The following is a 13,421-nucleotide window of genomic DNA, read 5'->3' as shown; positions in this document are numbered from 1 at the left end:
AGTATATTCGTTCCGACTGCAGGAGCGTGTTAGCAAGTGATTGTCCAGTCTTCACGTTCGTCACGTTTCGACTGCGGGGGCGTGTTAGAGAATATTATATTATAGAACTCTTATAATATTAGGATTCTAGTATGATTGAGTTACCTAGATTAGTTAGGATTTAGTTACCTAGTCAAACTCTATTACCTTGCAATATTTCTCTATATATATTCCATGTAATCAACCCATAACATAATGGGGGTTTCTATTCTATTCTACGTATTATTATTTCTCTCTTTCTCCTATTCTATTCTTCCTATATGGTATCAGAGCCAGGCCAAATGAAAGGTCCTGAGTTCGAATCCCACCTCCACCCAATTCAAATATTTCAAGTGCAAGACTTCAAATGTAATTCGCCTGCACTTGAGGGGGCGTGTTGGAGATATTAATACTAAATGATACATTTCACTAACAGCTTAAGCTTTTGGTTGAGATGGTCATTCAACATATTGTTTTTTCGATTTCAGATATCTCGACATCATATACACGATCACGGCTGGTCCATGGCATAGGCGGGCGAAGCCGTCTCCTTGTGCCTCCGCATTTTGTCACTTTTTAAGGGCTTCAAATTTACCGGCATGGCCGGCGCATAGGGGTTGCCAGGGAAACATTTGTTTTGGGCCCCCAACTTCCAAAGGGCCCCAAAAAACAAATTAGTATATATATATATATATATATTTCAAATATAAAATATCAGATGTAGTGTAGACTGTGTATCACATTCGGCAAATCCCAAATAAAAGGTTTTTGTTCATTATATTAGAGCATTTGATATATAATATATAATGAACTTCTCGATTTTTTGGAGTTGTTTTGCATCAAATTTTAACAAAGGTAATAAATTATTATATTTTTCCATTTATCGAAATCGCTCACTCTCTTCACTACTTAATTGTTATTTAATATATTATTTTTGTTTTGATAGTTTGATAACACTTGTTTTGGGGGTTGGGGAGAAAATGGACATTTTTTCAAACCTCATTTAGGTCATTGTTTACGGGTATAATATATACTTTTTAGATATTGTTTTAATCAAGGGTTCCCAAATGCCCAAGTATATCACTTTTTGTTGATCCAAAAATTTAGTATTCTAACCAAGTATGATAATTAGTTACGAAATTTGATTGAGAAATCATGAAAATGGGACCTAACTTCAAAAAATTGGTTGAAGTTGACAATAAACTCCTGAAATTGGTAGTAAACTTTGGAAACTAGGTACCGAACTTTGATAATAAACTTGGGTCCATTTGATATACACCCCTCATATGGAAAATATATAGGCATAGGTCCACCCCTAAAAATCTTTCTTTGAGATACACCCCTGGAGAGGTAAAAGTACTATTGTGCCCTTATTTGCAATTTTCGCCCAACTGCATTCAGTATTTTCACCAACTGCATTTATCATTTTGAACCTGCATTTAATATTTTTGTACTGCATATATCATAATTTTAATTTAATATTTTTTTATTCCTGTACATATATTGTACCTTTTTTTTTATTAGTAGTATATTTTTTAAAAATAATTTTTTTTAATATTTCGATTTTTTTTTAATATTTCAATTTTTTTAATATTTCGATTTTTTCAATATTTCAATTTTTTTAATTTTTTTAATTTTTTTTATTAATTCAAATTTTAGTAAAATTCCTGAACTGAAAGTATAGTTATATAAAGTCATGTATTCTCTTTTTACCCCAAAATTCATCTACACTAATAAATAAAATTCACAATTTAGATATTGATATTATAAATCAACTAACAAACAAAAAATAAAAAAAAATACAATCACATGCATATGTTCTTCAAACATGAACACATTAAAAAACCTATAACATACATATAACTATATGTTACTACAGGTGACTATAGTTATCTACAATTATCTATATTAATATATAGTGACATAAAGTCTAGATTACTGTAGCATGAATCCAACTTCATTAGGCACTTCATCGCATCTTATTCCCTGCATGTCATAAAAGCATAATAAAAGCAAAACCTGCGACAAAAAAATACAAGTTAAAGAGCAAAATGGAACATGCGAGTTAGATTACATGAAAAATACAAAAAAACATAATTTTTTTTGTTGATAAATTTACTTAACTGATATCGAATACAAATGACTATAGTATACTACAAGTTCTATAGTCATGTATAGTAATATGTAGCCATGACTATATATGACTACATATGACTGTAATATATGACTATATATGACTGTAATATATGACTATATATGACTACATATGACTGTAATATATGACTATATATGACTGTAATATATGACTATATATGACTACATATGACTGTAATATATGACTGTAATATATGACTATATATGACTGTAGTATATGACTATATATGACTACATATGACTGTATATGACTAAATATAATTGTATATTCACCTGACTCAAATCACCCATTTAAACATTTACATTATAAATCAACTCATAACCAACAAAATAAAAGTTACAGATTAGCTACCTTAGCCAAAAAGCTACAAATCTCCCAATCATTGCCCCAAAATCAAAACAAAAACACCAAAAATTCAAACTCAATGCCACTAATTGTTACGAAATAAAAAATATTTATAACAAAAATCATTTATAACAAAAATAAACAACATAAGAATCAAACGAAATAAAAAATCAAATTAATCCAAAGAAAAATATTTTAATATTAATTATTCACAGATCTTAAAAAATAGTAGATCTAATTTTAAAAATAATAGTAGATCTAATAATGAGACAGCTAATTAATTAAATCAAAATGATAATAATGTGAGGATCTGATCTGAGGAGAATAATGAATAATACAGAAGAAGAAAGTGACCTGTGTTGATCTATGTGGTTGGATTTGAGAGTGTATTTGCGGTAATTGGTATCAATATTTTTTTGTAGAGGAGCGGCGGCGGCGCTGCGAGGTAGGGGAGTGGCGACGGCGGCGTTGCGAGGTAGCGGAACGGCAACAACGGCGCAGCGAGGTAGGGGAGCGGCGACGGCGGCACAACGAGGTGGGGAGCAGCGGCGGCGGCGCAACGAGGGGAGGGAACAGCGGCGGCGACGGTGGACTGTGGGTAGAGCGAGAGTTAGAGAGATGAAGAGAGAGAGAAAGGGAGAAAGAGAGAGAGAGGGGGGATAAATGTCGGCTGAGAGATGTGGGAGTGGGAGTGGGAGAAAAGGCTAGGGAGTTAGGGTTTGAATGAAATTAAAAGGGTAAAACAGGTATTTTAATTTATCTAGGGGGGTCTATCAAATTAAGATTAGAATTCGGGTTTTTGACTAGAAAAGAAAAATCAATAGGACTTATCCATATATATTTTCAAAACTAGGGGGTTATCCCTCATTTCCCCAATAAACTTATGGCTTGGCAACTGGTTGCATTGTTCACATAAGTTCATAACGCGCAGTTCATAATGTGTCCGCGCGCACTGTACTAAATACCTTTTGTTAAAAAGAATATGGGTATATCTTTATATATAAAAGTAAGAAACGTTATGGCAAGTGGCAACTCTCACCCTAACGGAAAATTAAAATTAATGGTTATTTTTATTTGTATTTTTCATCTCCTATTTTTCATCAGTATATCTCAAGAACTGGTTTTGCTACTTTAAAGGAAACAAACAGACCAGAAAAATAAAAAATAAAAAATAAAAAAAAAATCAATGCCGGAAACCGGTGAAAAAATCCGAAAGGAAAAAAAATCGAAAAGTCAATGCCGGAATCCGGCAGCAAAAAAAATTTGAAAAACAAAAGTTTTTGAAAAAAAAAAGTCAAATTGGATTTTTATGGTCAAAATTGAAATTTTGTGGACAAAATTGATTAAATTGGGGTTACAATTAAGAATTGAGTATAAAGATTTTGGGGTAATATTGTCATATACATGAATGTTTCCTTTATCTTATATATAAAAGAAAGAAACGCTAGACAAGTCTAAAAAACTCTAATGGTATTTCTGTAATTATTTATTTTTAATATTTTTTCTCTACTAATCTTTAACTATAATTTTTAACAATTATTAAAATTAAAACTAACCCGTGAAGAATTCTACCTTACTGCTACTTATGTAATTATTTATTTTTAATATTTTTCTGTAGTAAATTTTTAACTATAATTTTCAACAATTATTGATCTCCTAATTTTTATCAATGTATCTCAAGTGATAAGAGATAAAGCTAGAAATTCATATGAATAATACTACATTATTAAATTTTATTATATTAGGTATTATATTTTTTTATTATGTATTAAATTGATTATTTTTTTTCACTATTTAAATAATATCTCGTGTATCGCACGGGGGAAAATGTTAGTTTATAATAAATATTAAAGGGATGGGCTTATTGGTGAAAGAGATATAACCCCTAAACCTAGAATAATAAAGATGTTTGGTTGGGGGCTTATGCACAAAAACCCTATATTTAAATTTTATTCTTTTTACAATACATATTTTTAATAAAACGAACAAAACAGAAACTTTTATCGAAGGAAAAAAAAAATCATTGTAATTAACTTTTAGCAAATTCCCCTTGTCCTCTCCACCCTCTCCATCAAACACACTCAAATCAGTAAAACAAATTAGCTCTAGTTTCAATCTTCTATGTCGCACATAAAATTCATACAATTCACCACTCTTTTAGGGATGGCAATGGGTAAGAGTTTGTCAGGTCTTAGACCCGAAACCGATCTTTATGTTTGGGGCCGATATGGGTAAGTTAAATGATTTTGGATCGGGTAATGGGTTTAGGTTTCTAGAACCGGACAGTTCTAGGTCAACTTACGAGTCTTACTGAAACCGACCCACAACTAATCCGTATAAATATATTATATTTAATAGTTAATCTATATATACAAATTAATTTTGGATTTCATTCATCAAACTTCCAACTTTCACCGTGTCTATTTCATTTGTCAATTTTCCCGTTTTCTTTTTTGAATCTTGTTACTCGTAAGTTATATCTATCAAACTTGTCGACCACCGCTAGCGCTAATCATCTTGCATTTGCACTTTTTTTATTGTAGAAGTTAAATATATATAATTAATTATGTAATTTTATTATTCACTTTATATCACGTTTTCAAGTTTTTTTCCAAATATTGTATTTTCATTTTGAGATTTTTTTGTTAAAATATACAAGCAAAATATTATGAAAGTTAAAAAGTATTAATTTTTTTTATGTTAACCGGTCTAACATGTAAGGGCGGGTCAGAACCGTTTAATTCGAGTATGGGTTGGGGTGGGTCCTGATCTAAGCTAAAACAGGTTGGGACAGTTTTGGGTTTTTTATATTTTTCGCAGATCGGGTCTCGGGTTTAGGTATACATGCCCCATAACGACCAATTGCCATCCGTTCACAATCACATTTTTACTTACTTTAAATAATTTAATATAAATACCCCAAATAAAAAAAAAAAAAAAAAAAAAATTGGCTCTTTGACATAAACCCTCAAACATTTCATTAAAGAAAAATGCCTAAATCATAATTCACTTTTTGAGATAAACACGTACCCCTTTCAAGATAAGAGGGGTGAGCGGTCGAGCTGGGAGACGGATTGAAAAAAGGTGGGGACCATGAAGAGGTCACGGAGGTTGCTGCAGAGGGAGAAGGCGGAGCGGATGGCGAGCTCGACGGCGTACCACTTGCTGCAGACGAGGGCGGTGGAGTTACGGCCGCGGACGTGGAACACAACGACGATTATGTTTTTTCGCGAAATTTGGATTTGACTAGACGCTAATTGACTATGTTTTTTGCATAGTCAATTAATAAATCAACTATATTTTTTATAGTCGATTTATTATTTTTAGGTCTAATATATGCTTTAATATTTTAATCAACTATAGTCGATTAACATATCGACTATGCAAACAGCATAGTTGATTAGCGTCCAGTTTAATTCAAATTTCGTGAAAAACATAAAATTAATTAGAAAATCGCAAAAAAATATGAGGGGGTTTTCTCAAATTATTTTTTTAAGAGATTCTACCTCATAAGATTTTTCTAAATGAAGGGACTCTTGCTAATTTTTCCCATTTTTTATTTAAACACCCGTGGAATATTATCAGCCTCCTAACCAATAAAGGAAACAAAAAATAAAATAAATAAATAAAATAAGATTTGGTCCATTGATGGCTATGAGATACTATATCCGGTGAAAAGTATCGGGTAATCATGAACCATATTATATATTTATAAAAATAACTACTCACTAGGCACATATACATATAAGTGCGTGCAACTAACTATGTGTAAATTAATTGTGCAGGATTATCCGATGTAGAGAGGACTATCCGATCATGACGATGGGTAATTTTAAACCATCTATTCTCTCATTTAACCAACAAACTTAATAAATTACTATCTTTGTTCTAGAAAATTAAAATTACACCATCCCAAATTTCCTAAATTGCCATGCTTAGCTACTCTTTCTATTAGAGAAAAACAAAATCTATCCAAACATTTTGTTTTCTCTCCCAAACTTTTTTCCCACCACCAAAAGAAATCATTCAACCATACCACATTAAATAAATTAGGGTTTCCATGTTTTGATTCTTATCCAAAGTATATAGTTTTACTTACATCTTCATATTTGGTTTTGAAAGAAAAATAGAATTTCCTTCACATTATATATATATATATATATATATATATATATATATATATATATATAATTGAAAAATAAAAAAAAACAACAAATTAAAAAAATAAAAATAAAAGAAACCCATAAATTGATCAGGAATTGAAGTCCTTAAATTAGGATCAACAAAGTTTAATTTACATCCAACACCAAATTTCCAGTATCAACATGCAAGCATAAAAAAACTGGAATAAGGTGCAAAGAGTACTTAATTAACCAACCAAGATGATAAATAGGATAGATATAGAGATAGATAATCTATATCTATCAGAATTCAGAAGAGCTTAATTAATAGGGATCAACAAATTCTAACAAAACTCATAAATTGAACCGCAAATGCACTAAAATGCTATTCTACCGCTGTCTCGTCGCCACACGACAAAAAGGGTACTCTCCCGCATTTCCGATTCTACCTAAATAAAGATTCCTGCCGCGCACTTTCTTTCTTCTTTCTTCATCGGCCTCAAATGGAATTCTTATTGGCACAACGGAGGAAACTCTTTTTCATTCTTCAAGTGGATCGACTGCCTTCCGAACCTTAAAAAAAGAAAAAAATATAATAAATAAAAACCGAAAAACCGAGTCTATAGATTTTAGAACACATGCACGTTCAAATAATATATATCGGTACCTTTCTTGCATGCTCATTGATGATGAACCATGATGCATTTTCATTGTGGGCCCGCCGAGAGTGGGTCCGGCCCTAACACTAGAAGAAGATCCACAAACGTCTCCGAGATTCCCGACCGATCCAAACTCGACCCTACACGAACGGTTGCTTACATACCCATTGCTTTGATTCCCGCGAGGTGATTGCCAATGAGTACTCTTTTTCCGGCCTTGAAATCTTCTTCCGTTTCCGTACAAATTCGAATCACCACCGTTATATACTCCTACGCCGTTGCTTTGGCCGCCGTACCTGCGAAAATTATCTTGATAGTGGTAGCTCGGCCCCTTATTCCTCCCCCTTCCATGCGGAAACTTGTCAACGTAAAATTGATTCTGCAAACAAAGAAAAAAAAAAAGGATAACAAATCGTCAAATTTAGCAAGTAACGAGAACGAAGTAACGAGCAAATTAAATATACGTGGGATAAAAACTAAATGTTAATTAAGTGCATTCAGCGCACATGTGTTTACTCTAATTGTTAAAGAATTCCCCGTGTTACGCCTCAACGATATCAATTTTATTACCAACTACTCCCTAAAAACGCATTATTTAGGGTGTTATGTGCTAAAAAAATGCATCTTTAGGGGGGTTTATTTTTTTGCTAATATTTGTAACAGGGGGGGTTTTTAGCAATTCGAGATAACATAGGGGTGTTAAATGCAATAAAAACAAAATACTAACCACTGGAGGAAAGAATGTGCCGGTTCCTCGTGCTTTAGGCATCCCCTCAAAATTGAAAGGAGTGCCGAGAAACGGGGGATCGACGTGAGGGTACGTGGTATGATACCCCGGGGCTCCAGCGGATATTTGGTGCGGATGGTTCATATGGGAAAACTCGTTATGCCTGAATGGCATCGATTGACGAACGATTTCCCACGGGTTAATGTGATGGATTAGAGAAGGGTGAGCCGAAAAATTGTGCACCGGGGGTGAAGGTAGAGCAAACCCTAGGGTTAACTGCCCGCGAAGCAAACTCCTGAGATTGCTGTCGTTGTCTCCAGTTAGGTCGGCCAAAGGATCGGAATCAGAATCAGAATATTCCGATTCCCCTCCTACGCTCGTCGAACAGGTTTCTCTAAAATCGAGAGACAAATTATTCATTGTTTCGACATTTTTCTCGTGTTCGGAGTCAATTTGCTGAGCATGCGAGCTTCCGTTTTCGGTAGACGATTTCGAAGAGGAGACTCCTTTTGGTTGACATAAATAGTTCTCCGAAAGCGACGAAGTATAATGGCCGCCGCTCGATACGTAAGAGTCGGAGTTAGTTGCTGCTGCTGCGAGGGCGTACTTTTCGTCGCTAATTTCGACTTCGTCGCTGAAATCAGTCGCGTACTGCTCTGTCGTAAGCATGTCGTCATAGTTGTCGTCATAGTCGGAAATCGATTCCAATGCGAAGGAATCTTCTTCTTCTTCTTCGTCTTCTCTTCCGTCGCTGAATTCTAAGACGGTAAGGCGCCGTTTGCTGGTCGATGTGCATTGATTTGCATGCCTTCCGCGCGTCTGTTCGAATAATGCGGAGATTTCGTCGCTGATTGTCTCTATTGGTCTTTGAAGAATTTCTCCCAGCCTGTGGGCCCCGAACTTGAACGCACTTCGTATACGGAAGTAGTTCGCTAGGAGACAAGCAAAAACGAAATTTTCAAGAAATTCTTACTGATAAATAATACCATATATTCATTCAAATAAAAGATTAAGAAGTTCGAAGAACCGACGATTAACGAAAGCCAAAAAAAGCAAAAACGGAGAAACCCTTTCATCATGCATGGTAAGTATTCATAAATTCAACTTAAATAACGAACTCGTCTTATAATAGCGCATGCAGAATTTCGATTAAATCGGGAAAAAAAAAAATCAGTGACGGTATTTCTCACCACGACTAACACTGCGGCCGAGATTATTATTCTCCTTGAGCGGGTCGATAATATTTAAATGTTTACTCTGAAAAGGCTTCGGGTTTGCATCGATACCCTTCAAAGGAGCTGCAAACAATTCCATGCAGTAATCGAGAAATTCGTCGCAAAGCAACGGATAATCGCATCCATTTTCAGGCCTCCCCACTGCACAAAAAAAAATTAAAACAATTAAAAATTAAAAAAAAAATCGAATAATCATTACAAGGAGACGAAGTTCACGAAAAAAAATGCTGACCAACTATATACGGGAGCGATGATTTACAAACGGGGCCGTTCAAACTGATGCAGTAGTTGTCCCAGTCGAATTGACTGTAGTATTCCACAAATTTGTAGAGTGCCTACATATAAATAATTTGAAATAAATAATTAAATAAACTAGAAATAAACATCTATATTTATATGAAAATCAGAGTATATTTACCGCTAAAGGGCTGTTAAAAGATGAATGGAAATGATTGAATATGTACAAAACGAGTGCCTCCAACGCGTACGTAGAAAGTAAACCATGGTGAGCGCCAAGAATTCGGCTCTCGTAAAAACACCATGTTTTCACTAGAATAATGCTTCGTTTAAATAGATGGTCTCTCCCAACATATCGATCGACCTGAATTATTATTTATAAATTAAACATGTCAGATGATCAAAATAAAATAAACGAAATATCTCAAACAAACGTGACAGTACTATATAAGGAATAATCCAATCGATCCTATTTTTTGCAAGAAACACATGTCGAAAAGGAAACGATATGCATTTATTGCCGCCGCACGAACGAAAAAAAAAAAAAGAAGAAAACCCTAATTTCGGAGAAAAATAAAGTGTTGAATAAACGATACCTGCTCGAGGAAAGAGAGCGTGGAAATTCCTCCTAGCTGATTGAAGGAAATGTCGATGACCGTGTCGCAGATATTGCATTTAACAAGCTTCACCTGCCGTCGTAGATTTATAAGTAAGTAAGTAAGAACCTCACAAAAACAATATTAGTGCATGTTTTGAACTAAATTACGGCGAAAGTAATGCACCGAGAGTTCGATTACACCACCCCTCTTTGTCACAAGAAACGAACATAAACAGATCTTAACGAACGCTAGGTATTTATTAGCCACAAAAATTGCCCACATATAAATTCAATTCAACTTGTTATAAATTCAAGAACACATTGAAAAGTAAAAAACCTATAAATTTTTATAAAAAAAAAAAAAGAAAACAAAAATGAATTAAGTACCTCAGCATCGATGAAGTTGGTGTCTCTGACAGGGAAATTAGGGTTTTGTAACTGCTGTTGCTCTTGTAAGAGAGCAAGAACATCTTGTGGTAAAGAAGATGTTCCAGCAGCAGCAGAAGAATTAGGTCTTTTTAGGACCGTTAGATCTATATCCCCATCTGGGAGGTATGTCTTCAGTGGTACTGACCCATAGGAGACAACCTGCAGGTACCAAATTACATCATTTTTTATTATTATTTTTTTATTATTTTATTAGTTATTTTATTACTCAATCATTAAACAATTCAAAAAAATTCAACACTTAAAGAAATTATTAAAAAAAAAAAAAAAAAAAAAAAAATTGCTGAAATTAGTGCACAGAGATAGCGAATACTACATTTTAAGTCAGATCTATTACAATGCAGGTTGAATAATCATTTTGTAATAATCTTTAATTAAAAAAAAAATTAAGAAGATTGATGAACAGTTGCAGAAGCTACCACCTTCAGTGGCATGCAAATAAAAAAATAAAAAAATTAAAATTAAGAAAAAGGTGGAATGGAATTAATTGACTTTGAATAAAAAAAAATAAAAAATAAAAAGAAAGAGAAAAAAGATTCATCACCTCACAGTTAAGACGAGTTTTGACGAGTTCTTGAACAAAGTCAATGACGTCACGTCTTTTCTCCTCTGAGTCAAGTGTTGGGTGCACCCAATTCATCACTTGCTCCGCCGCCTCCTCCGCCGCCGAGAGGCGTTCTTCACTGATCTCCGCCAGATCGGGCGGAGGACCCATCCTCCACCCCAGAGGCAGACGCTCCGCCGCCGCCGCCGCTGCATCGCCCCCCGAATTCCCCACCACCCCAAGCTCACCCATCCTCACCGTCATTTTACACAAAAAAAAAACACAGACACACACCAAAAAAAGAAAGAAAGAATGAAACAGTAGAACAGAAACAATTGTTCAAGATTCTTTTAATTTCAATTCTTGATTTATCTACACTATTACAACTATGCCGTTTGAGGAGGAAGATGGGTTCTAATTGCCTCTTTTGTCACGTGAAAAAGCAGATTGATAAAAAAATTCTTTTTCTCTCGGACAAGAGAGGTTTAGATAAAATTGAGGTATGTGTGTGTGTGTGTGTGTTTTTGTGTGTGTTTTTGTGGGTGTGGGTGCGTATATATATATGGGAGAAAAGGGATTAAATTTTCGAAAAGAGTTGTCCGAGAGAGAAAAAAGCAAAGAAAAGAGAGAGAACGAGAAATCCGGGAGATGAAGACGAAAAATGTAATTATTTTGTTTGTATTCGTCTTCTCCAAAAAACCTTTTACTTTCTCTCTCTATCTATCTCTCTCTCTCTCTACGCCTTTTTTGTTTTCAGTTATTTGCAGAGGTGACAAAATATATAAAACAACCTCGGCACCATATATCTTCCTCCTTCCCCACCCACTTTCTCTCTCCTCTCTTTATCTCTATCTCTATCTCTCTCTACATAAATATACAGGCTTATTACATATATATATATATATATATGTGTGTGTGTGTGAGTGTGAGTGTAGGTGTGGATTTTATTTTCTGCTTTTTCCCTTTTTGGGTTGTAAGAAAATCTTACATATGGGACGCGACGAAGGGAAGATAAATAGACGTTTTTTATATTAATAAATTAAAATTAAAAAAGAATGTGTAAAAACGGCGGCGTACGAGGATGTTTGTTCGTTGTACGGCGTCGTTTCTTTATTTAGTAATTGTTATTTTATTTGGGCTCGGTTGCTATTATTGATTTTGTTAATTAAAAAATCTAGGGGGGAATGCAATAATAATATTGAAACTTAATTTATTTAATTATTTATTTTGATTCTTACTATTTATGTATCACAAGTGAAGTGAACAATAGGTACATTTTTAAGTTTTTTTTTTTTTTAATTATTGTGTACTAAATTCGACCGTTAAATAGATTCTATACGTGTAAAAAATATAACTACCGAACAAAATTTATCGTTACACGTGGTACATGATCACGTACAACGATCGTTTTTTTAAATTAACGGCTAGAATTTAGTGGAAAGTAGCTTTAGAAAGATCCTCGACAAAGATATGATCACCGACATGATAATAAATATTTAATTTGTCGTATATTAATTATTTGTAAAGTAAGTTACGTAGTTCTCTGTATAGCACGTGTTCGAAATATATCTGCGTAATTTTAACTCGTTATCGTTCGACACGTATTACTTCCTCGTACGTCAATCATATATAGTATATGCAATAATCAATCTTACTTTCCCTCAAACTTGATCAACCGCAGTTATATTGTCCGATATATATATACACAATTACACGCGTCATTCTTTTTAATTTATCATCAATCATAAGAGCAAGAAGTAAAAATTCTATAATCAATATTAACATGTAAAGTAAGTTACGTAGTTCTCTGTATAGCACGTGTTCGAAATATATCTGCGTAATTTTTGGCTCGTTATTGTTTGACACGTATTACTTCCTCGTACGTCAATCATATATAGTATATGCAATAATCAATCTTACTTTCCGTCAAACTTGATCAACCGCGGTTATATTGTCCGATATATATATATATATATATACACGATTACACGCATCATTCTTTTTAATTTATCATCAATCATAAAAGCAAGAAGTAAAAATTCTATAATCAATGTTAACATGCATAATACTCAATTCAAATCTATTCAACAAATTAGAGTATGGATATTAGATTTTTAACCCCAAATTTTTTTTTAAAATAATACAATTTTTTGGGGTCATAAGATTAATTAAATGTTAACCCCCTTAGTAATATCCTACTAATATGAGTTGGTGATTACACATGTGATGACGTCATCGTTTGCTCATGAAATTATGGTGTGCTTATCCGACAACTCATACAAAATATTTTTCAAATTTCAAATTACAGGGTGGCTGTAATTACTCAAATAATATG

The 13,421-nt window shown here is 33.6% G+C and overlaps 1 protein-coding gene and 1 long non-coding RNA gene across 2 annotated transcripts; both read right to left on the bottom strand.

The window, feature by feature from the left end:
- Positions 1-1,776: 1,776 nt before the first annotated feature.
- LOC105958613 (uncharacterized) lies at positions 1,777-3,211 on the bottom strand. Its single transcript, XR_001172891.2, has 2 exons — positions 2,873-3,211; positions 1,777-2,037 (listed from the first exon to the last, which is right to left on the bottom strand). It is a non-coding gene; the product is annotated as an uncharacterized LOC105958613 (long non-coding RNA).
- A 3,555-nt stretch (positions 3,212-6,766) lies between these two features.
- Positions 6,767-11,608, bottom strand: LOC105958607 (uncharacterized). The gene is made up of 9 exons (XM_088814025.1): positions 11,087-11,608; positions 10,483-10,683; positions 10,094-10,186; positions 9,679-9,861; positions 9,493-9,595; positions 9,216-9,401; positions 8,026-8,957; positions 7,307-7,677; positions 6,767-7,212 (listed from the first exon to the last, which is right to left on the bottom strand). The coding sequence occupies exons 1-9, from the start codon at positions 11,348-11,350 to the stop codon at positions 7,152-7,154; spliced, it is 2,394 nt and encodes a 797-aa protein (XP_088670151.1). The 5' UTR covers positions 11,351-11,608; the 3' UTR covers positions 6,767-7,151.
- Positions 11,609-13,421: the final 1,813 nt, after the last annotated feature.

This window comes from Erythranthe guttata, chromosome 14 (assembly GCF_056151865.1).
Source record: "Erythranthe guttata isolate IM_541 chromosome 14, IM_541, whole genome shotgun sequence".
Taxonomy (NCBI): domain Eukaryota; kingdom Viridiplantae; phylum Streptophyta; class Magnoliopsida; order Lamiales; family Phrymaceae; genus Erythranthe; species Erythranthe guttata.
The sequence above is the reverse complement of the archived record's forward strand: the minus strand, read 5'-3'. Positions and strand labels throughout refer to the sequence as shown.

What these genes read in the sequence shown, in the direction of transcription:
- LOC105958607 (XM_088814025.1), bottom strand. Translation starts at nt 11,350, where the DNA reads ATGACGGTGAGGATGGGTGAGCTTGGGGTGGTGGGGAATTCGGGGGGC. An exon ending in CCAACTTCATCGATGCTGAG is followed by an intron (nt 10,187 to 10,482) that starts GTACTTAATTCA and finishes CTACGACGGCAG; the next exon opens with GTGAAGCTTGTTAAATGCAA. An exon ending in CTTTTAACAGCCCTTTAGCG is followed by an intron (nt 9,596 to 9,678) that starts GTAAATATACTC and finishes ATTTATATGTAG; the next exon opens with GCACTCTACAAATTTGTGGA.